Consider the following 21,192-nt stretch of genomic DNA (forward strand, 5'->3'; position numbering starts at 1 on the left):
ACTGAAAAAGTACTTTGTGTAATTTTTAAGAATACATATAAAATAGAACGATAGGCCTAATGAACAAAAGTTTGTTATAAATCTTTATATTTGAAGATGTTTAAGAAAGACCCACAACCTAAAGCATCGGCAAATATCAAATCTTCTGAAAGGAGAAAATTATTGACCAATATTTGCAATATATACAATATTCCTCAACAAGAAATTACCAAAGAATGTGAGCATGATATTCTTCCTGTAACTACGAAACAGGCTTCCTTTAAAAGTGTCCAAGGGTATAGTGGAACCATCTATTGTGATGAGAATGAAACACCTATTTGGTTTAAATCTAGAGACTCTCAAATATTTCCTTCACTATTTACTACGTGGAAATGTCCTTTCATCCTCCCAATGATTAAAACTCATCCTCATGTTATCAAGATCCTTTCTAATGGGGCTGATTTAATGTTACCAGGAACAATTCCACCGTTCGATGATAGAGCAGTAAAAGGTGCGGTTGTTGGCGTGGTTGATAGTCAGAATCCAACGGTTATAAAAGCTATAGGTCGCTGTAAATTGAATATGACCGAATTCGATAGGGTCATTGGTCGAACTGGTACTGCCGTGGAAGTCATTCATTGCTTACACGATGAATTGTACAATTTGAATAAATTAGTTGATATTCCTATACCATCGGAATGTAATGTGGATATACCAGTAAATGCTGAACAGAATGAGCCTATTACTCACGAGTGTGAGTCTGTTCATCAAGAGTCTGAATCTGTTACTCAAGAAGCTGATAAGGGCGATAATAAGTCTGAGATAGATTCTAAAATAGAAAATGAAGACAACAATAAATCCACTAACGAAAATTCCATAGTTACTAGCATGGATGATGTTGCTGAACAATTGTCTGAATTATCAGTAGAGGATGTTGATAAGTTTTTTACTAGATCTCTTTTGCAGTCTGTTCAACAAAATTCTATCGCATTACCAATAACATCATCCACTTTCATGTCCAACTATATTTATAAAAATTTGCCAGTCATTGACCCCATGTATTGTAATATTAAAAAGACAACATGGAAAAAATCTGCAAAATTTTTAAAGGCTATGGAAAAGTTGAATTACATGCAAGTTAAAGGAAAAGGAGACGATTTATCAATTGTTGGTTTAACCTCAAAGGACAACCCTATTATTCAAAACTTTGTACCACATAAACCTATGAGTTCTTTAACAAATAATAAGTCTAGCGAGAAATCTGTTGGAAATAAAAAGAATAAAGCAAATGAACTATCAATCGTTTACTTGTACAAGCCCACTAATAAGTCAAGAATGTTTTTCAACAAAGTGGATCTCCCATTTGTAAATTTGTACACTGCGCCTGAATTAAGATCATTATTGGATAAATATATTAAAATTCAGCAATTGATGGATAAAAAAGATCCGAAGAAGATTGTTCTTGACGATACATTAAACAGCATTTCCAATTTAGGTCTTGGCTCTTATCCAAGAGATAAAGTCTTTAAGGTATTTTTAACTAATTTTTCGCCATTGTATAAAATTTTAAAACCTGGGGAAAGTGTTGATAATGATGAAATTGAATTAAATAGGGGTGAGCCGCCAAAGGTTCAGGTTATTACCGAAATGAAAATAGGAAGAAAGGTTATTACGAGAGTCCTGAACTTTGAAAAATATTACATTAAACCACATATTTTATCAGATGAACTAAAAGTAAAATGTTCAGGTTCTACCACTATCGGGCCTTGCACTCATAATCCAAAGCTAATTGAAGTTACTGTTCAAGGACCCCACGGTAAGTTGATTGTAGATTTGTTAAATTCTAAAGGAATTCCAATATCTTTTATTGAATTTGAAGACAAAGTCAAAAAGAGGAAAAAGCGCTAAATAATAATATAATTTCGATTTATTTCATAATACACCCAGTTATAATAAGAATAAATAATATAATGTACAACGATGTTTATCGGGTATCAACAACTAGTACCAGTAAATTATGTAGCCCAATAAACAATCTAAAACGGTGGTTTAAACCGCAATTTCAATAATATTTCGATAAGATCCAGCAGTGACAAAAGCAGTTTTGGATTGGCTATGAATCTTCAACTCTTGGGCTGGTATTCCACCTGGATAAACATGAGCATTTTTACATTGGCTAATGTTGAGATAATTCAACGGAGAGCAACCACTTAATAATGAGTCTATACCAGATCTAGTAACTCTAATACAGCCTTTTAAAATTATTCTTTCTAAGAACCGTAAATGCAATGAAATAGCAACGAGTGAGAAGTCACTAACTGCACTTCCACAGAATGATAAATCTAAATGCTTTAATTTCGGGCAACCCAAGCACAACATATCAATTGAAACGTCTGATAACGCACAGCAAAATTTCAAATCTAAAATTTCTAAATTATTTGCTGAATTTGCAATTGAGATTATTGATTTATCAGTTAAAAATGTACAATCTTTCAACGATAATTTCTTCAAATTTGGAAAACTCCTTTTATTCCAATGCTCAAATCCCTGATCAGTAATTGTAGTACATCTTGTGAGATTCAAGCTTTCTAATCTCGTATTAGCATTTTGGGATATATGATACATTATCTTATCCGTCAAATGTTTACAATATCCAACGTCAATTATCTTCAAGTTTTTGCACCCGACATCTGACATTTTATCATCCTCTTTCAGTCCATTGTTTGTTTGATTTATCTCGCTTGGATTCCAACCAGTAAGTCTCTCTAATACATCATCACGAACCTTCCGACAATTAGCTAAATCAATTTTTTCCAAATGTCTGCCAACAATTGACAGACTTAGATCCATTATAGCCATTCCACTGATTTCCCAATTGGATTCCATTTTCAAATCTTTTATTTCTCCCGAGATTCCAATTTCGTTAACCATATAAGTAAAACCCTCATCAGTTACATGGAAGCAATTAGATATATCTATATACTGTGGTCTTGCACCAACAAAGTCCGTTATTGAAATTAACGATTTATCATCAATCGATGTATTCCAAGGCGTCAAGTCCAACTTGTTGCATAATCCTGGCGCAGTGGATAATATATCATTCCATTGCTTGCAGACTATTCTTAATTTCATTAATTCAGGAATGGTCAAATATTCGAACACCTTCAGTAATATCTTTTTCCCCGATTTATCAGTACTTAGTAAAGAATTTTCGTTTTTGTTTAGTTTCAATTTCTTATCATTGGGAGCGTCACTATATTTCACACCACCATGGTCCACAAATTCATTTTTTGTCGACTCTGTAGAAGCTCTTGCTTCAAAGAAATCGAGCGGGTATTTTTCAGTCGACAATTTTCTCTTTTTTGTATTAACCTGTTGTTCTGTTGTGTTTATGTTCTGAGATTGCGTAGTTAATGAGTAAATATTTTCCACGGGGGAAATTGGTGAAATCGGCGATACATTTTGGTATCTTGGACCATATGTTGAATATGATAGCAGCAGCTTTATTCTCAAGTTTTTCTGAGAATGGTTGCTAACTTCTGACCACTTATCTTCGTTTTCGTTCATGAGAAAGCCAATAGAAAGTCTGGTGGTCGGTGGACTATTAGGAGCTGCATCAGTTCTCTTGTCAGTAACTAGGAAAGTCCTATCTAAGCTTTCATGCTCTAATTCATCTATAATAAATGAAAATTGCTTACACAATAATTTTAACTTGCAACTTTGAATCTTAAGCAATTCTACAGGCGATATTGATATAGCACTTGCATGTCTCCTACTGCCCTTATTTCCTTTCAAATGTGATAAAAATGATAGAATGCCAAATGAACAGCCTGGTTCTAACACTGTCAATTTGCGGCCAGATTTAGAATTCAAGTCCTTATTAATTATTTCTACCTTGCCGCTTACGATGAAATAGACATCGAGGTCATTGTCACCTTCGTTAAAAACATAATCAAACAGCGGAATCTTCACAAGCTCGGAGTACGATAGCAATTCCTCAACAATATAAGTAGGCATTTGTTGAAAAAGCGAAAAACCCTTGAGAAATCTGGGTGACAAAACGGAATCAGTCTGTAACTCATCTCGATACCCTCCGGCGTAACTATTATTCTGATTACATCTTGATGCTCCAGATTTACATTTCTTATCTTGCAGTGCTAATCTTCCTTGCGCCTCGTCCCTGATCTTTCTCTCAATTGAAGGATAATATTGTAATACAAAACTAAGTGCCTCGCTTTCCAATACTCCCACCACAACTCTACTTCTCGTCACCACCGTAGCTGTCCTCGGTCTATTGAATATAACGCCTACTTCACCAAAAAAGCTCCCTCGTCCAAGCTCCGCTTGTATCGACTCCCCATCACTAATGCCAACAGTCCCGCTCATAATCCAATACATGGACTCCGACGGTTCTCCCTTCCGAATCACATACTCCTTTGGCTTGTAAACCTTAAATCTAAGCTGCGAAACTATTTTCATCACAAATGATTCCGGCGCTTGCTTGAATATCGGAAATGTGTGGAGTATATCTAGAAACTCCCCTGGCCGTTTATCTTGCTCTCCATCAATGTCATTACTGTATTCGACGTTGTTCTTAGACTTGCCTTCAAGTTCACCTGTATTTTTACCCGTTTCTCTTCCTTCTCCTTGTTTACGCCGTATCTCGGGTTGTCTAGTTACCTTTGGCTGCTTCCTACCTGCATCATCTCTACCATATTCTTCGCTCATTTTAGAATTCCTATTAGATAAAGGTGATGATTTGGCAGGTATAAACCCCAGTCCACGTCTAGCTATCCCTATCAGCACCATACTATAGATTTTATCTTTTCCGTACCCCAATCTCTTTCTAAGACGGCTTTTTTTAGTAACCGTTAGAAGTATGTAAACCGCAGTGTGCATATACCATCAAAAGGCCAAATTTCGCATTTTTCCCGCCGTTTGATTATTTCCAACATCTATCACTACATTATGCATGATTGTTCTCTATCGACGACAGCCACTACAGCAACGCCATTGACTCCGAAAAATTACGTCTACAACATACTACGATGATTATAATGCATATGTTTGATTTTTGGAGCCCCTAGGCATAAGGAGAGACAGTTTGAACTAATTGATATTATGTAATGTATCACAGTTCGAAATAAGCGCCAAGTTACTGGTTTGTTTTCAAGTTAGGTACTTTATTATTTGACAGCAAAGTTGCTTCGATGGTTCGAAGCGAGCAATAATATGTGATTGAGAAGCCAAATTGGCGGCACTGAAGAAAAGGTCTGGATACGATTAAACACGAACAGCGGTCAGGCAGCGTGTGATGATGTAAGCATGAGCTGTATTTACATAATCGTCGCACGACACGTACACTTTGGAGAATATTTCCGCTCTAGGAAGATGACAATCATAATAGAAGCGAAGTTCTAGAAAGTCGGTTCTAGACTCGCTTAAAAATAGAGAGGAGCCGTTAGAAGGTCAAACACAATGCCCCAGATATTCACGCGTATCATGACTTACACCATCCAGCGGATATGAAACCAAAAATAAATTCCTCATATTTATATCGAACGAATTCAATCTTGACGAAAATTGATGTTTGTTAGTAAATAAAGTACGAAAATGACATTAAATATCAATAATTCAGTGGATTCATTTTCGTCGCCATCTACCTATAAACGAATTTCGTTTTCACGTTCCAGGTCATCTGTATCGCAGTTGGAATCTAATTTTACAAATGTATGCGTTGATGGGCTTAGTGTTAGGGTACCTAAATGCTTAGTCCAATGTTTTGAGTACCTACAGTCTAATGGCATGGTTGAAGGGGTATTTCGGGTCAACGGGTCGGTGAAGAGAATATCACAATACTTCGCCAACCCTAATATTGAGAACTGGATAGCTGCCAATCCCAGTCCTCACGATATTAGTGGAGTGATAAAAAAATATTTGAATTATTATTTGTATGATGCAAGTGTCTTTGACGAAGCAACCACCAGGGAAATCAAGAACCATTATGTCGTATATATGAATCAAATACTGGTTATCGATCACAAGGATGATGTGAGTATCAACTCGTTCAAGACTGCGAAGACGTCCTACGACTGTAGTCCTTTGAACGAGTTTTTGGAAAAATTTGTCCAGTCGATGATAAGCGAGAGATCGCAAGATAAAAACCAATTATTCATCTACATAATCCATAATTTAAGCTTGATAATGGATCATTCGATGAAAACAAAGATGTCGAGTATAAATTTGGCCATAATATTCCAGCCGTATTTTTTTGATAACAGTGATATCAACAATATTCAAACTCTCCCACTCTTACAAGAAATATTGCAAACTTTAATAGAAAATTCATCTGCTCTTATAAATGAGTATTCTATTGAAGTTGCCAATCTTCACGATAACAACTCATTAATGTCTATTGATAGTCCTATAACGCATCACGGGAACAGCACGGATGCTTATATTGAAACTGAAACTTCGCCCGTTAGAAAAAGATCTATTTCAAATAGATTTTCTACGTTACTTGACTCATACTACAGTCCAATTGGAAACACGAATCCGGGAAAGCCAAAGCGTTTCTCATTGTCAATTTCAGTCGACCAGCTTTCTAATGCCAAGCCAACTGAAATTAAGTCAATTGTTCCTAAAGCTGTTGATGTTAAATCAATTTCTATGAATGATGTAAGTGACTCTACGGGATTTTCTACTGTGCGGCCAACCAATCCTGCTAAGTCTGACTCAAAGTCCAAAAAGTCAAATAGGAAGAGTTTTATTTCTTTATTCAGAAATTCTTCGTCATTCTCCATAAATTCAGATGATACTAAAGATCCAATCTATAATCATTTGAATGACTCGACAGATAGTGTCTTGATATCCAAAAATCCAATTGTTGACGATCAACAAAATTTTCTTAAGAGGAACTTCTCTATGAAAATGAAATCAAAGAAATTATGAAGGTTAAGACTTACAGTTAATTGTATATTGTATATTATTATGTGTATTATATGTGCTACTTTGCGATGGGTTTTTTGGAAAGGTTAGTTTCTATAGGTTGTATAGGCAGAAAATTAAAGGTTTCTTAAAATTTGAGTACTCTAGTAGCGAATGTGCGAAAACCAAAACTTTTATACTGAACAAAATTTTCAGAACTTTTGGCATAACGGTTAGTGAAAAGTCACCTACCAAGTGTATAGATCATAGACATGTTTAAACTCACTGGCTATATGAAGCCTACGGCTATTTTGCCTCAAGCGCATTCATATATACGCTTCATATCGAACTCCTCCAGATTATATGATGCAAGTGATGCAAAAATGAAAAAACAGAACAGAGATCAGCAAAAAGAGTCCAAGAACAAGTTGAAAAGAATGCAATTAGTTAAGAATAAGAATAAGCAACATCCAGAATTACATCCGTTATATATGGATGTACCAACTGCATTAAAATATTTAAGGGCCGCAGAAGTGGGAAACCCAGCAAACAGAACTACTTTAAGTATTTTGATGACTATCATTCCTGATAAAGGTTCTAAACCAATAAGTGGATCCGTCTTCTTACCAAGACCAATAAAGGATAATAATATGTTGATTTTTAGTTTGGAACAGGAATCTTTAGAACAGGCTAAAGCAAAAGGTGCAACTGTTGGTGGTTTGGAATTAATTGAAGAAATAAAAGCAGGAAACGTAAAGTTAGATGAGTTTACACAATGTTTCGCTACACCTGATATTGTCAAAGAATTAAAGGCAATTGCGAGATATTTAGGACCTAAGAATTTGATGCCATCTACTAAAAAAGGTACCGTTTCTGAAGATATTTCAAAATTAATGGAAGAGAATGTGGGTGCTTTACCTTTCAAACAGAGGGATCAACATTTATCTATACCAATTGGTAGATGTGACTTCAGTGACAAAGAGATTTTACAAAACTTAAAAGCAGCTTCAGATGCAATCTATGGTTGTCAACCTCCTGGAACCAAGAAGCCAAACTTAATTGGTCAAACTTGCTTATCTTCTACTATTGGGCCTTCCTTAGTGATTAATTTTAGAAATTGATTTACCCAATTATTCATATAGCATGTACATTGTGCTCTTGTATATAAATACTAATTAAATATAACATTCACGTTAATATTTTTAATATTCGGTCTATCAAAATTGAGATCGATTTTACCGATCTCAAATTATAGATCTCAAATGTAAATATTCTTGACGCCCAGAGTATATTTATCTCTATAATAGCTGTATAATATAAGAATATGAAGAATGAAATCTCAACCATTTCCTGTAATTGCATATAATAAGTTTATAGGCTTTGCTGATGGAAATATTCTAAGTTGGTGTCCTACAATGGATTTGTTAGCCATTTCAATGAATAGAATGTCGATTTGGGTATTCAGAATCAATGGCGAGAGGATTTATTCAATCAATAACAAGTCGCTTATATTGGATATTTCATGGAATCCCAATGGAAAATTCTTTTGTGTGTCTGGTATCGATGGATATTGCAAGATTTATGATTCAAATTCAGGCAAATTGATAAACACGATTGATAGTAAACAGAAATCAATTAATTTAATTAATTGGTGTTATCATAAGTCTGTAGAAGAGCCCGGCAGGTTTGATAATTTGTTTAAGGTAGATGTTTTGGCCAATCTACCCAAATTATCATTAGATAATGAAATATTTACTAACAACAATGCATCAAATGTTAGCAATCACAATAATAATTACCAACTTGACGAAATTAATGATACAGAAGGTTTACTCAACTTCATGATTACAATTAGATCACATACTGAGTTATCGATTACCTTTAATGGCCTTTTTACAGTCGATTGCATTAAAAGTCCTGAACACCTAAAATTTATGTGCCATGCAAACAACTCGGATTTATTAGCCCAGTATTTCCTTGTTACCAATAAAAGTGATGATTCCTCATGTCTACTCAAAATGTCCTTGGATATCCCTGATAGCAATTATCTTCGAAACTATTTGATGGAAATTATACTACAATCATGTAAAGTAAAATCAATTATGAATTATATTAACGAGCAACTTGTGTTTTTAAATGAGGAAGTAAAGCCGCTTATTCAATTGTTTGATCGTCATTTATCTAATTTTAAAGATACTTTGTATTCTAATGTTGATTTAACTACAAATTTTCCTACTGGTCAAGAACTGAAATGTAAGGTAGTTAATTCTCTATTTGATTTATTATTAACTGGATTAATACCTGCAAACCTAAAAGACTTTTGGCTAAATCAGTTAGGAGAAAGAGGACTAAAGAAATTGAGTAAGGTATGTAACTCTATCTATGACTTGATAAGAAAAGTCTGTTTCAATCAATTGGTCTCATCATTAGAAAGATTATTGATTATCCTAAATACTCTCCAGGGTCTTAATAAATGGCTTGAAAGTATGGAAATTGGTAATAATGGTCTGAATGGTTATCTTGGCTTAGATTTGGAATCTATAAATTCAATAGTTGCGCTTACGAAGAATTTATTAAAATATTTCTATCAATTGATTTGGGACATCAACGAAGAGCAAAAGTTATTTAATGATTTTATAAATTGGGTTAAAATTGGTGTCATTGATAAGCTTGCCAAGGAAGATGATATAGATTCATATTATAAAACCTTGCATGTGAATTACAAAACTTCGAATCTAATCAAGTATTTCAACGAGTATTTGTTTAAGAGTAAATTATTCAATTATTTCGAAATAAACTTACCAATGAACGAAATTCTACTCCAAGAAGTGGTTGAGACCAATTTAATGGACAAATACATTGAACTAAACAGGTTTGTGGAAAGTAATCTATTATGCAATATCACGGATTATATTAAATCTATTGTGAAATTCGATGATTTAGTTCCATTAAATATATCATCAACTCACATGGAAAAAATGAAAATATTTAATGGATCTGACTTTGGTATTATATCATGTATTAACCATGAAGAATCAACACTATCTCTTATTAAATTTTCATTATCAAGTTCGGATTTACAAACGAAGATAATAAAACTAAAAGATCCGATCATTACTTACGAAATAATTAATGAATTAAAAATATTATTATTAATTGACTCATCACCAAAGTACTATCTTGAATCATTTAACTTCGATGATGTGATATTACAAGACCTGTGCCCTATTTCTTATGCCTCGATTTCACCAATAAATCAGAATGTATTCCATAGTGATGCAATTAACAGAGTGTCAGAACCAAAATACTTAGCTATAAACTCTGATAAGTCTAGAAGTGTAGGGTGTTTACTCGATGCTAACAAGCAAAATTATTTAGTGTTTGAACTTAAATAATTGTCAAGGCCGTGGTATCTCGATATCTGGTATAATTCTTTTTTCATTTTCATAAAAATTTTGCATCCAACTCATTTTATAAGTCTTTAAATTAGAATCATAATAGAATTGCTTCCTAACATATTCTCTCATATATTTTCTAATATTGTTATCATTCGGAATCAATTGTTTACTTCTGAGATGTTTCCTGTGAAGAGGATTTAAATTTACATTTTCATAGTTATGCTTTCGAATCATATACTTATAGAAATTTCCATTTATTTTATAAGCACCATTCCCCCCAGTATTCCCTGGCTTCAGTACAGCAAATTTAATTAAATGATTCAAAGAATCTTCACATATAGGCCTGAATTCTGTAGTAAGGTTCTTTGCGTAGTTTATTTTCAGTCTCAATAAATTATCTCGCTGCGTTACATGGATTGGTAATGCAAACCTGTTAGTAGGATACGTCACCTCTAATGATTGCATCTTCAAATGAGTTAGTTTTTCTTGGTTTTTATATAAGAATGAATGAAGTTTTTTGAACTCCAGCATAATCGTACTTACTGGTGAAGTCTTATCACCAGTAGTCGACTTTAGCGGCCTTAGACCTATATCAACTGAGTCGGGTTTAATTCCAAAATAATCCGACAATGATAAGTCTGCATCCTTATCTCTCTGCAAACTTTCTTCATAAAGCTTAGATTGTTTTGGTGTAGTAGTCAATTCGTTAAGCAAATGCACCTGTGGCCAATATGGCTTAAATGCTGTATACTTATATTTCATAAAACCAGAAATCCATGATGGTTGAGGTGATGTTTCCTTATAAATGAAATCTAATATGACATTAAGAGACTCGTAATTTTCACTGACTAATACATCATCTAGTATTTTTATGCCTTTATCGTACGATCTCTTGTCGATAGAGCTGTGCTGATACTGACCTTTCTTTAATGGAGTTACGAACTTACTTTTGCAGTATAGTTGGAAACGTTCAATTGTTTTACAATCGAGTGGGAGTCTATGTATGCGTCGACATATCTGTTTGTAATATTGTCGTATACTAAGTCCCATATTCCATTGGTTTTCTGGTAGAGTCTTTTGATATTGTCCCAGAAAAAATATTTGAGCGTAATATTTCAGATCGATCTAAAATCAAGTACTACAGCATATTTGAGTAAGCAAAATGGCATTGGCTGAAACCATATTAAGAAAGCTTCACAAGTCTGGGCTTGTGCCTAAGATTGTCAAGTTAATTCCCGTAATTTCATTTTTACTTGCTCTTTCGAGTATTGCATGGTTGTTTGTCTTGCCTTATGAAGGGTTTTACAGAAACACGTACATCTCTGAAAATGCATTAATGCCAGGACAGGTTACTTCATATTTTAGAGAAAGTGAATGGAATATAGTTAGAGGCTATAGAGGAGATGTTCATGATTTTGAACATAAGCCAATCGATGAAAGAAATGCCATAGTGGAGTCATGGTTGACAGACATTGGTTTGAAGACATCATACCATACTAATCCAAAAGGTACCAACACATTATATGGTATAATGCATGCACCTAGAGGTGATGATACTGAATCTATGGTATTGGCGGTTCCATGGACGACATCAACTGGCCAATATAACGAAGGTGGTGTGGCAATCAGTGTTGCATTATTGAGATATTTTAATAAAATGTCAATATGGTCAAAGAATATCATCCTAGTATTTCCAGAAGATGGACACGCGTCTTTGAGATCATGGGTTGAAGCATATCATACTTCTTTAGATAGGACTGCTGGATCTATTGAGGCTGCTATAATAATGGAATATGAAGGAGTAGCTGATTATTTTGACTATTATGAGATTAATTACGAAGGTTTAAACGGCCAATTGCCTAACTTAGATTTATTGAATACTGCAAATACTGTAGGACATCATGAAAACCTTCAATGTTCTATTCAATCGACGCCAGCAAACCAATTGCTGACGAATACCTATTTCTCCAGATTGCGTGTTTTGTTCAGAGGTATTTTGAACTTGGCTTTAGCAGGGTTAAATAGGAACACACCTGGATGTGAAGCTTTTTCTGGCTGGCTGATCCAAGCATTTACAGTTAAGGCAAGAGGTACTTCTGGTCCTGCTGACGTTACCCAATTCGGAAGAATAGTTGATTCAACTTTTAGATCAGTAAACAATTTATTGGAGAAATTTCATCAATCATTCTTTTTCTATTTAATGTTGGCACCTAATCATTTTGTATCAATCGGGACGTACTTGCCATCGGCTATTTTGATTGCAGTTGCGTTTGCTATTAGTTCATTTGGATGTTTATTGAACAGTGGTCTTCAAATGAGTTTATTTTTGGGGACATTTAATAAATTATTGATATTTTTCACCAGTGTGGAAAGTGTATGTTTTACTATTTCAATATTATTGCCATATTTGGTTAAATTATCGGCCAATGAAGAGAAATTAGGAGTGAATATTGTCCTATATGGCCTTATATATAATAGTGTTGCAATCTCAATTTCACCCAATTTCAACATTCCAAGTTTGAAGAAATATAAATTAAGTAAAGAGTTGACCTATATGTTAATTTCAATGTCATTGTTTTGGATAGCATTGTTGATTACTACTTTGTTAATTGTTCATTTTGCATTAGCCTTATCGATTGGTTTTTTTGCATTACCACTTACGTTTATTCAGCCAATCATTACGAATGCAAACCTTAAGTCATTAGGTAAAGCTAATAACAGTAAGTATTTATCAAAGATTAAAGTTACTGCATGTCTAGTTATGTCAAGTCCAATTTTCATCATTTATTTGATTGGTAACGTTTTTATTCATGAAGATCAAGGTCCTACAGTATTAATGAGGGGCTTATTAACTTCGTGGAATGAATTACAATGCTGGACTTGGTTTATAATAATATTGGGATGGTTACCTGCTTGGTTAATTATTGCATTAAGTTGTATCATAGGTGATTTTGAAATGGACCAAGTTGAATTGAATCTCAAAAAGTCACAATAATTTATTTAAATATTGTTATCCATCCTTGCTAGAACATTAAAATATGAAATGCAGAATGCATAATCGACGTCGGTGTATTTTTTGGATTTGTGGTATATATTCTACCACTATATATTATACTTATACAAGCTTCTATAGATTTAAAAAGAAATATCGAATTCCTTTCAGTTTTTGTACTTCGCTATAAAATCATTATGAAATTCAACCCATCTATCAATCCATTTCGACCCTGGCGGTAAGAATGTAGTCCTTAAATGGTACGTATCTGGTACTTGACCAAATCCTGAACCAGGGATACAACAAATACCAGTGTTTTCTAATAATTCAATACAATATACTTCATCTATTGTAGCACCAATGTTTTCAGAAGCCTCAAATAATTTTGAATATGAATTTGGGGTAAAATTCAACTTAGGGAATAGATACATGGCACCCATAGGTTTATTACAAGTTATACCTTCCATTTCAATGAAAGATTTATATAACAAGTCGGCTCTTGACTGTAAAGATTTGTGGATCTTGGAAGTTTCAGATTTGTATAACTCATACGATGGGGATTCTGGAGTTGGGGGATTAATCATTAGCTCCATTAAGGTTTGTCCAGAAACAACAGAGCATAAGTTAATTGAGGCCAATTTAAAAATTATATCTCTCACTTCCTTTGAAAATCCAACTAACTCCATATATCCGCCTCTTTGTCCACATTCGCCACTCACCCCCTTCGATGTAGAATGTAATGAAGCCAATTGCACATTATTGTAGGCTTGAGGATCAAGCCTATTCAACTTCGATAAAACCTTCTTCACCGAAACAAACTCTCCTTCAAATACATTTTCCTGGTATACTTCATCTGCAATAATAGCAATTCCATGTTCAGCAGCAATATTAATGATCTCAACTATATTATCATACGACAAGATAGAGCCAGTAGGATTACCCGGGTTAATAACAACCAACGCTTTGATTTGAATACCCTTCTCGTTGTTTTCTTTGATCAACTCTCTAATTTGAGTAGGGTTGGTAGACCAATTGTTTTCTTCGTTCAAATAGTATCCAATTGGAACGGCATCATTCAAGGCAATAGTAGCAGTGTATAACGGATACTGGGGGATGGGAATCAAAAACCCTGAGCGATCACTACTCGATAAAACCTGCAATAAATAAGACACGGCGGCGGAAGCACCACTGGTCAAAAAGATGTCCGATGAGTTACTAGGGAATCCATCTCTTCTTGTGATGAAATCTGCAACTGATTTTCTGACATGTGGAGTCCCCTGTGAATGGGAATAGGCACCCACCGATCCCACATTCTCCAATAAAATCTTAGCTCTATCAATCACGTCCTTCGGATAATCAATCTGGGAATTCAATAACTTAGGGTTTTGCAAAACTGATAACACCTGTCTGTACCATGTCAATGGAGCCTGGTCCAATTGTTGTGGATTACCAATATTAGCATAAATAATCTCCTTAAACGGCAACTCATTGTTCGTGTCGTTCAACTGTTCTTTGAGCTCGTCGGCTCTAATAGGAATCTTTCCTCTGACAGCATATTTTGCATTTATTGTCAGCTTGTTCAAATCTGCTAGCTTCAACTTACCAGCTGCCTTAAATGATACAAACCTTTTAAACATGCCAATTGAATTCTTTATTTTGTCTTCTCTTCTCAATGGCACCCTAATATTATCTCACAGTGTAATGTAATAATATAAATACTTTCGTTACTTTTCAGTTAATTATATACCTTTTACCCCGGTTATCTGCGATTTTCACCAGATCGAACTTAACAATGTAGCCGAATAAAATCCACGGCCAAACGGAGTTAAATACCCGTTGGTCTTCTTCTTTTACATTTTGCCTTACACCGTATATGGCAAAACACGCTCAGTTCTACATCTAGCATCAAAAGAGCTCAATCGAAACAATACACTATTGAATAAAATGAAAATGAAGTTTATGGTAGTGTGACTCATTTATAATGGACCAGATATCCAAAAGTCCTCTACTTGTACTAGAATAAAACTGGGTGCGAAATTTGATTGAAACTTTGTCTTGACTACACTCTATGTGGGCGTTACGGTTCCCTTCGCTAACGGTCCAGGAGCACGGCATTGTATGGAACAATCTTGTTAGACGAAATAAATGGAGTATGCTGAGGTGGAGAGATAGATGATGGAATGTCTTATTGTTATGTAAGCAAATGATATTTATGATATTGCTGTCGCAAAAGTTTATCACTATACCATTAGTGTGCGTAGTTGATCCAGATTGTATCAAGCCTAATATTGGATATAAGGGGATATATATGGTAAAATAGGAAGTTATAGTAAGTGATTAATTGACTAATAGCAATACAGCAGGATAATTACTCCAATTAGCAGATCAGGTTGCAGCAATTGAATTGTTGCTAGAGACGTTGGCATTTAATACCTCATCTCATTATTAGGATCCCCTATCATAGACATACAACCAAAAAAAGGCATTGTAGAGCACAATTATGCAAGAATGGGCTCTAGACGGTTTTCATTAGCTTTGGAACACATATCAGGAAATGGCGATGCAAACAAGCCTATCACGGCTTTTTTGATCGATAAGAGTTATGCTAACTATGAAAACTCGAATCCGTGTTTGAAAGAGGACGGAGTGCGCAAAAACATGCAATTGAAGAAGTCGAGGTCGGCGCCGGTCATCAATGGCATGATTGAGCAGACTTGCAGACTACAAAGTGACGAAGACAAGGTGTTTGCAATGGTTCCAAGGCGCAGGTTTTCCATTTGCGACTTGAATACATTCGACAACGAATTACCAGGCATTACGCAGCAGCATGCCAGCTATGGAAAGGCATATTCTTCAGAACCAGCGACGTGCCCACCAAGCTCTATTAGCGAGGGAAGATTCCAGAACGCAAGTGCTGCTTTTCCCAAAAAGCATTGCAGACGCAATTCTGTGGCCCTTAAGTTCCAGAATCCCAGATCCATTGATAACTCAATTGAGACTGAACATTAGACATATTTAGTATCATATGCCGCAGGGTCTTCTTAATCGTATTTATTATGAAATAACGATCAATCTATTACGACAATAATTATAACGAACTGCAGTGAGATAAAGATGAATTTATAACGAATAACGATCGCCCGTGGCATTGTCTGCGGCACCTTTGTAAACAGAATCTTCGTCGATGGCATCCCAGGTCGCCCCTAATTAGTATAAGCCAGAAAAATGTTGCAACACATCCAATTTTTTTTATTCTTATTGTTTCTTATTCAATACGATGATTTTTGTGACTAACAGAATTCCTACTGTATTGGTGCATGCTATCTGGAGATAGCAATTTTACAAGTTGAATAGTTTCAAATTTAATAAATATTATGCCTTCTATTTCCAATTTACATGTAAACTGCTTTATGTACCAAAGTAGAGAGAATCAATGAATCTATTTCTGAAACACCAATCGGTGTCTTTGAAATTTTCTGGGTTATACGATTTAGTACTGTCATCAATAGTACTTAATTTCCCAATCACAATCCTAACCCTAGGAAACACGTTTAAAATTCTCCTCAATCCAATTTCTGTTGACAAATACGTGCAAAATACTATATCTTCCATCCTTACCTTATGATCAAGTAATACTTGAATTGCCATTATCGCTGCTGCTCCACTTATAATTTGTGCGTCAAATAACAATATCGTCTTATGTTCGATCTTGTCCAAATTTGGTGGTAAGGTCTCGAAATGTAACTGAGGTTCTCCTGTCAATGCTGCAGATTGGATCAATAATTTACCAATAGATATCTCAGGAAATGTTTTCTTAATAGAATTCATAAAACAATCCCCAGATCTAATAATATTAATTGCAAAAATTTCATCAACGTGGTCCAATCCTTGATACTGGTAATTGCCTGCGGTATTTACTATCTTCGACCTGTAATTTTCAAATGTTTCAATAGCATTCTCTATAATTAAAATTGCAATTCTATCAAAATAAAATATAAAATCTGATCTCTCAGTGGACATATTGAATAAGGCGGAATTGATCCCTCTTGTATGGTTATTATTCGGTAACAAATTAAGGTTTCCATAATTTCCAATATTAAATTCATTCACACCCAAACTCTTCAAACTTTGTAAATGTAATGATGATTTTAACGCTAATTGCTTTTGAATGTGTTTGATCATTAAGTTGATTGCAATAGAATTGTCCAAACCTCTAGGAATAACTAAATTCGCATTATCCATGGTAGGATTAACATACCTTACTGCATTTGGCTTCACAAATGTTTCCCACTGCTTCATAGCACCAGATAAGTCTCTTCCTCTATATAAAATATCTCTTGTTAATCGTCTGGCAAGACAAATATCAAGATCTGTATCGACATAGATCTTAATATCCATTAAGTCGAGTAGTCTTTGATCATACAAAGCATAAATTCCCTCTATTACAATAACATTAGCTCCGTATATTGTAGTCGTTTTGTCTGTTCTATCATGCTTAGTAAATGAATAGATTGGAATTTCAGTCTTTTCACCACTTTTCAAAGATTTCACCACATTATATAATAGATCTAAATCAAGTGAATCTGGTGTATCAAAATCAAATTCATTACTAAATGCTTTCTGTCTTTCTTCTTGACTCAACGGATTATAAAAATTATCAAATGATAATAAGACTGTCCAAGGTTGATTGATTTCTTGTATAATCTTTTGAGATAAAGAAGTCTTCCCGGATCCTGAATTACCAGCTATACCAATAATATATGGCTCCGTCCAGGGTGGAATATATGAACATTTTTCCAGATCTGTATTTATCTGTTGGGTATCTTTTTGTTTATCTAATACAGAAGCAATGTTAAAAAAAGACGATGAGTCTTCATGATATGGTGATATTCTTGATGACCTTCTTGCCTTGGTTGTTTCGTTTGGCATGCTAAAAACGTTGGGAAATACACTCTCCTAAGGAAACAATTTGAAATTTCATTTTTTTGAAACTGCTCGATTTAAAACGACAATTTTCGATGAGCTTATTTTTGTTTACCATTTGATAGTAGTAAATTATGTCAGACAGAATCAAGGAAGGAAAAGGTGGACGAAGAAAAAGAACTGATGAAGACCAATGGGTTTCCGAATCGGAAAATGAATTGGAGTCTGATACTGCTGAATTAAAAGTTAACACTGATGCAGGCGATTCTGCGATGCCTTCCCCAGGAATACTCCAAACGCTGACAGCTAACGAACAAACAGAAAACTATGAGGACTTACGGGATTTATCACGTCAGAATTATCTAAAAAAAAGACAAGCTTCGAAATTACGTGATCTATCGTTAGATATAGAAAAGTATGAATCCATTGTCAAAGAAAGAGCGTTAACTAGGCATGAACAAGAAGATTTTGAATATAAACAAAAAATATACAAATTGATAACCGAAACTGATGAATCTTTTCAGTCTATTGGAAGAAATGATGAGTATCAGTTGCCCGATGATTATATCAATACCAAAGGTAAATTAGATAAGAAACGGAAGTTAAATGCATTGAATGCAAAAGATAATTATGATGACAAAATGGAAAAAGCGGAAACAACCAAACGTAACAGGTATGAAAATCAGTGGGAGCTAGATCAATTGAAAAAGGCACAAATTGCAAATGTTGTTTCTACTGATGAAATCAATCTCCCTAATCAAGATAACTATGAATTTGTTTTTGACGAATCCCAATTTGTTTCGTTTGATCAAGACCTGCCACTAGAAGGAGATAAACCAGAGAATAATACTCAAATCTCGAAACAAAAAGCTTCAATGGATGAAGTTAGAAAATCTTTGCCTGTGTATAAATACAGAGAACAGTTCTTAGATGCAATGTCAAAATACCAAGTTTTGATTGTTGTCGGTGAAACTGGTTCTGGTAAGACTACACAGCTTCCACAATATTTGCATGAAGCAGGATATTCAAAGAGTAATAATGGAAAAATTCTAAAAATTGGTTGTACTCAACCTCGTAGAGTTGCAGCGACTTCTGTTGCTAATAGAATTGCTGATGAAATGGGCGTCACCTTAGGAGAAGAAGTTGGTTACAGTATTCGTTTCGAAGACAAATCTAGTGATAAGACTATTATTAAATATTTAACCGATGGTATGTTATTGAGGGAGTTTTTGACTGACCCTGAATTATCTTCCTATGGAGCGTTAATGATTGATGAAGCTCATGAAAGAACGGTATCTACTGAAATAATTCTCAGTCTTTTGAAAGACATCATTCAAATTAGAAAAGACTTGAAATTAATCATTGCGTCAGCAACCATGAATGCAGAGAAATTTTCTAATTATTTTAATGATGCACCCATTTTCAATATTCCTGGTAGAAGATTCCCCGTTGACATCCATTATACGAAGAATCCAGAAGCAAATTACATACAAGCTGCCCTCACAACGATTTTCCAGATCCACACAACTCAGGAGTTACCTGGTGATATCTTGGTTTTCCTAACTGGACAAGATGAAATTGAAACTATGCAAGAAAGCTTAGAAGAAGCATGTCACAAACTAGGGTCTCTGATAAAGCCTCTTATAATATGCCCAGTTTATGCTAGTCTTCCAACAGACCTACAAAAGAATATATTCGAGCCGACCCCACCTAATTCCAGGAAAATCGTTCTAGCGACGAATATTGCTGAAACATCTATTACTATCGAAGGAATATCTTATGTTATCGATCCAGGTTATGTTAAAGAAAATGTCTTTAACCCTGTGACTGGTATGGAAAGCTTGGTTGTTGTTCCTTGTTCCCGTGCTTCTGCAAACCAAAGAGCTGGTAGGGCTGGTAGAGTCGGCCCTGGTAAATGTTTCCGTCTATATACGAAATGGTCGTTCTACAATGAAATACAAGCTAATCCTACTCCCGAGATTTTGAGAGTCAATCTAGTACACATTGTGCTTCTATTATTATCATTAGGTATTACTGATTTGATTAATTTTGAGTTTATTGACCCTCCCAGCTCTGACACGTTAATCAAATCGCTAGAATTACTTTATGCGTTGGGTGCATTGAATTCCAAGGGTGAATTAACTAAGACTGGAAGAAAAATGGCTGAATTTCCGATTGATCCAATGTTTGCAAAATGTTTAATATCCAGCTCTACTTATGGCGTAACGAATGAAATATTGACAGTCATTTCTATGTTGAGTGAAAGTGCTAGTCTATTCTATAGGCCAAAGGATAAGCGAGAACAAGCTGATAAGAAAAAAGAATCGTTTCAAGTTGAGGAGGGAGACCACTTAACTTTGCTAAATCTTTGGGACCAATGGCAGGATACTGGATATTCGAATCAGTGGTGTCAGGATAACTTCATTCAGTATAAAACCCTTAAGCGATCAAAAGAGGTTAGACAGCAATTAGAGAGATTATGCAAAAAAACAGGAATTCCTGTGGTCGAAGATGATAAAGTGAACAAAAACCTAATGATACAAAAGTCCATAACTGCAGGCTTTTTTCCCAACATAGCACGATTATCGAAGATGGGTGACTCTTACAGATCATTAAAGAAGAACCAAGCTGTATTTATACACCCTTCATCCGTTTTGTATCCGGTAAAACCTCCACCAAAGCTTATATTATACCATGAATTAGTGCTCACTAGTAAGGAATTCATGAGAAATTGCATGTTAATAGATGAAAAGTGGTTGAACGAATTAGCTCCACATTACTATAGCAATAAGGATTTGGACATCTTGGCCACTAAGAAAGGACCTAGTAAGTTTAAATAGTTCTAATATACGTTATAGATTCTATAGTACAACTATTTGTTACTCCCTATTCTAGTATATATCTCATACCATTATCATAAACTTACTGCAATATTTGCTAATATTTACAACGAAACTAGACTTATGTTGTATA

General features: G+C 34.7%; 11 protein-coding genes across 11 annotated transcripts; 7 read left to right on the forward strand and 4 right to left on the reverse strand. All coding sequences in view use genetic code 12, as the record gives it.

Moving 5' to 3' along the window:
* Window positions 1-96: 96 nt before the first annotated feature.
* On the forward strand, window positions 97-1,887 carry DEHA2B08228g (DEHA2B08228p; the record flags this gene model as incomplete). Its single annotated transcript, XM_457314.1, has 1 exon — window positions 97-1,887. One exon carries the CDS (start codon window positions 97-99, stop codon window positions 1,885-1,887), a length of 1,791 nt encoding a protein of 596 aa, XP_457314.2.
* A 141-nt stretch (window positions 1,888-2,028) lies between these two features.
* On the reverse strand, window positions 2,029-4,878 carry DEHA2B08250g (DEHA2B08250p; the record flags this gene model as incomplete). Its single annotated transcript, XM_457315.2, has 1 exon — window positions 2,029-4,878. One exon carries the CDS (start codon window positions 4,876-4,878, stop codon window positions 2,029-2,031), a length of 2,850 nt encoding a protein of 949 aa, XP_457315.2.
* Window positions 4,879-5,592: 714 nt separating this feature from the next.
* Window positions 5,593-6,930, forward strand: DEHA2B08272g (DEHA2B08272p; the record flags this gene model as incomplete). The annotated part of the gene is made up of 1 exon (XM_457316.1): window positions 5,593-6,930. The coding sequence occupies one exon, from the start codon at window positions 5,593-5,595 to the stop codon at window positions 6,928-6,930; it is 1,338 nt and encodes a 445-aa protein (XP_457316.2).
* Window positions 6,931-7,178: 248 nt separating this feature from the next.
* On the forward strand, window positions 7,179-8,027 carry DEHA2B08294g (DEHA2B08294p; the record flags this gene model as incomplete). Its single annotated transcript, XM_457317.1, has 1 exon — window positions 7,179-8,027. One exon carries the CDS (start codon window positions 7,179-7,181, stop codon window positions 8,025-8,027), a length of 849 nt encoding a protein of 282 aa, XP_457317.1.
* A 210-nt stretch (window positions 8,028-8,237) lies between these two features.
* On the forward strand, window positions 8,238-10,301 carry DEHA2B08316g (DEHA2B08316p; the record flags this gene model as incomplete). Its single annotated transcript, XM_457318.1, has 1 exon — window positions 8,238-10,301. One exon carries the CDS (start codon window positions 8,238-8,240, stop codon window positions 10,299-10,301), a length of 2,064 nt encoding a protein of 687 aa, XP_457318.2.
* Window positions 10,302-10,304: 3 nt separating this feature from the next.
* DEHA2B08338g (DEHA2B08338p) lies at window positions 10,305-11,354 on the reverse strand (the record flags this gene model as incomplete). The annotated part of the gene is made up of 1 exon (XM_002770056.1): window positions 10,305-11,354. One exon carries the CDS (start codon window positions 11,352-11,354, stop codon window positions 10,305-10,307), a length of 1,050 nt encoding a protein of 349 aa, XP_002770102.1.
* Window positions 11,355-11,466: 112 nt separating this feature from the next.
* DEHA2B08360g (DEHA2B08360p) lies at window positions 11,467-13,299 on the forward strand (the record flags this gene model as incomplete). Its single annotated transcript, XM_002770057.1, has 1 exon — window positions 11,467-13,299. The coding sequence occupies one exon, from the start codon at window positions 11,467-11,469 to the stop codon at window positions 13,297-13,299; it is 1,833 nt and encodes a 610-aa protein (XP_002770103.1).
* A 164-nt stretch (window positions 13,300-13,463) lies between these two features.
* On the reverse strand, window positions 13,464-14,933 carry DEHA2B08382g (DEHA2B08382p; the record flags this gene model as incomplete). Its single annotated transcript, XM_457321.1, has 1 exon — window positions 13,464-14,933. The coding sequence occupies one exon, from the start codon at window positions 14,931-14,933 to the stop codon at window positions 13,464-13,466; it is 1,470 nt and encodes a 489-aa protein (XP_457321.2).
* An 871-nt stretch (window positions 14,934-15,804) lies between these two features.
* DEHA2B08404g (DEHA2B08404p) lies at window positions 15,805-16,305 on the forward strand (the record flags this gene model as incomplete). The annotated part of the gene is made up of 1 exon (XM_457322.1): window positions 15,805-16,305. The coding sequence occupies one exon, from the start codon at window positions 15,805-15,807 to the stop codon at window positions 16,303-16,305; it is 501 nt and encodes a 166-aa protein (XP_457322.1).
* A 399-nt stretch (window positions 16,306-16,704) lies between these two features.
* DEHA2B08426g (DEHA2B08426p) lies at window positions 16,705-18,225 on the reverse strand (the record flags this gene model as incomplete). The annotated part of the gene is made up of 1 exon (XM_457323.1): window positions 16,705-18,225. The coding sequence occupies one exon, from the start codon at window positions 18,223-18,225 to the stop codon at window positions 16,705-16,707; it is 1,521 nt and encodes a 506-aa protein (XP_457323.2).
* A 128-nt stretch (window positions 18,226-18,353) lies between these two features.
* DEHA2B08448g (DEHA2B08448p) lies at window positions 18,354-21,059 on the forward strand (the record flags this gene model as incomplete). The annotated part of the gene is made up of 1 exon (XM_457324.1): window positions 18,354-21,059. One exon carries the CDS (start codon window positions 18,354-18,356, stop codon window positions 21,057-21,059), a length of 2,706 nt encoding a protein of 901 aa, XP_457324.2.
* Between the last annotated feature and the right edge of the window lie 133 nt (window positions 21,060-21,192).

The sequence above is a fragment of the Debaryomyces hansenii genome, assembly GCF_000006445.2.
Source record: "Debaryomyces hansenii CBS767 chromosome B complete sequence".
Lineage (NCBI taxonomy): Eukaryota > Fungi > Ascomycota > Pichiomycetes > Serinales > Debaryomycetaceae > Debaryomyces > Debaryomyces hansenii.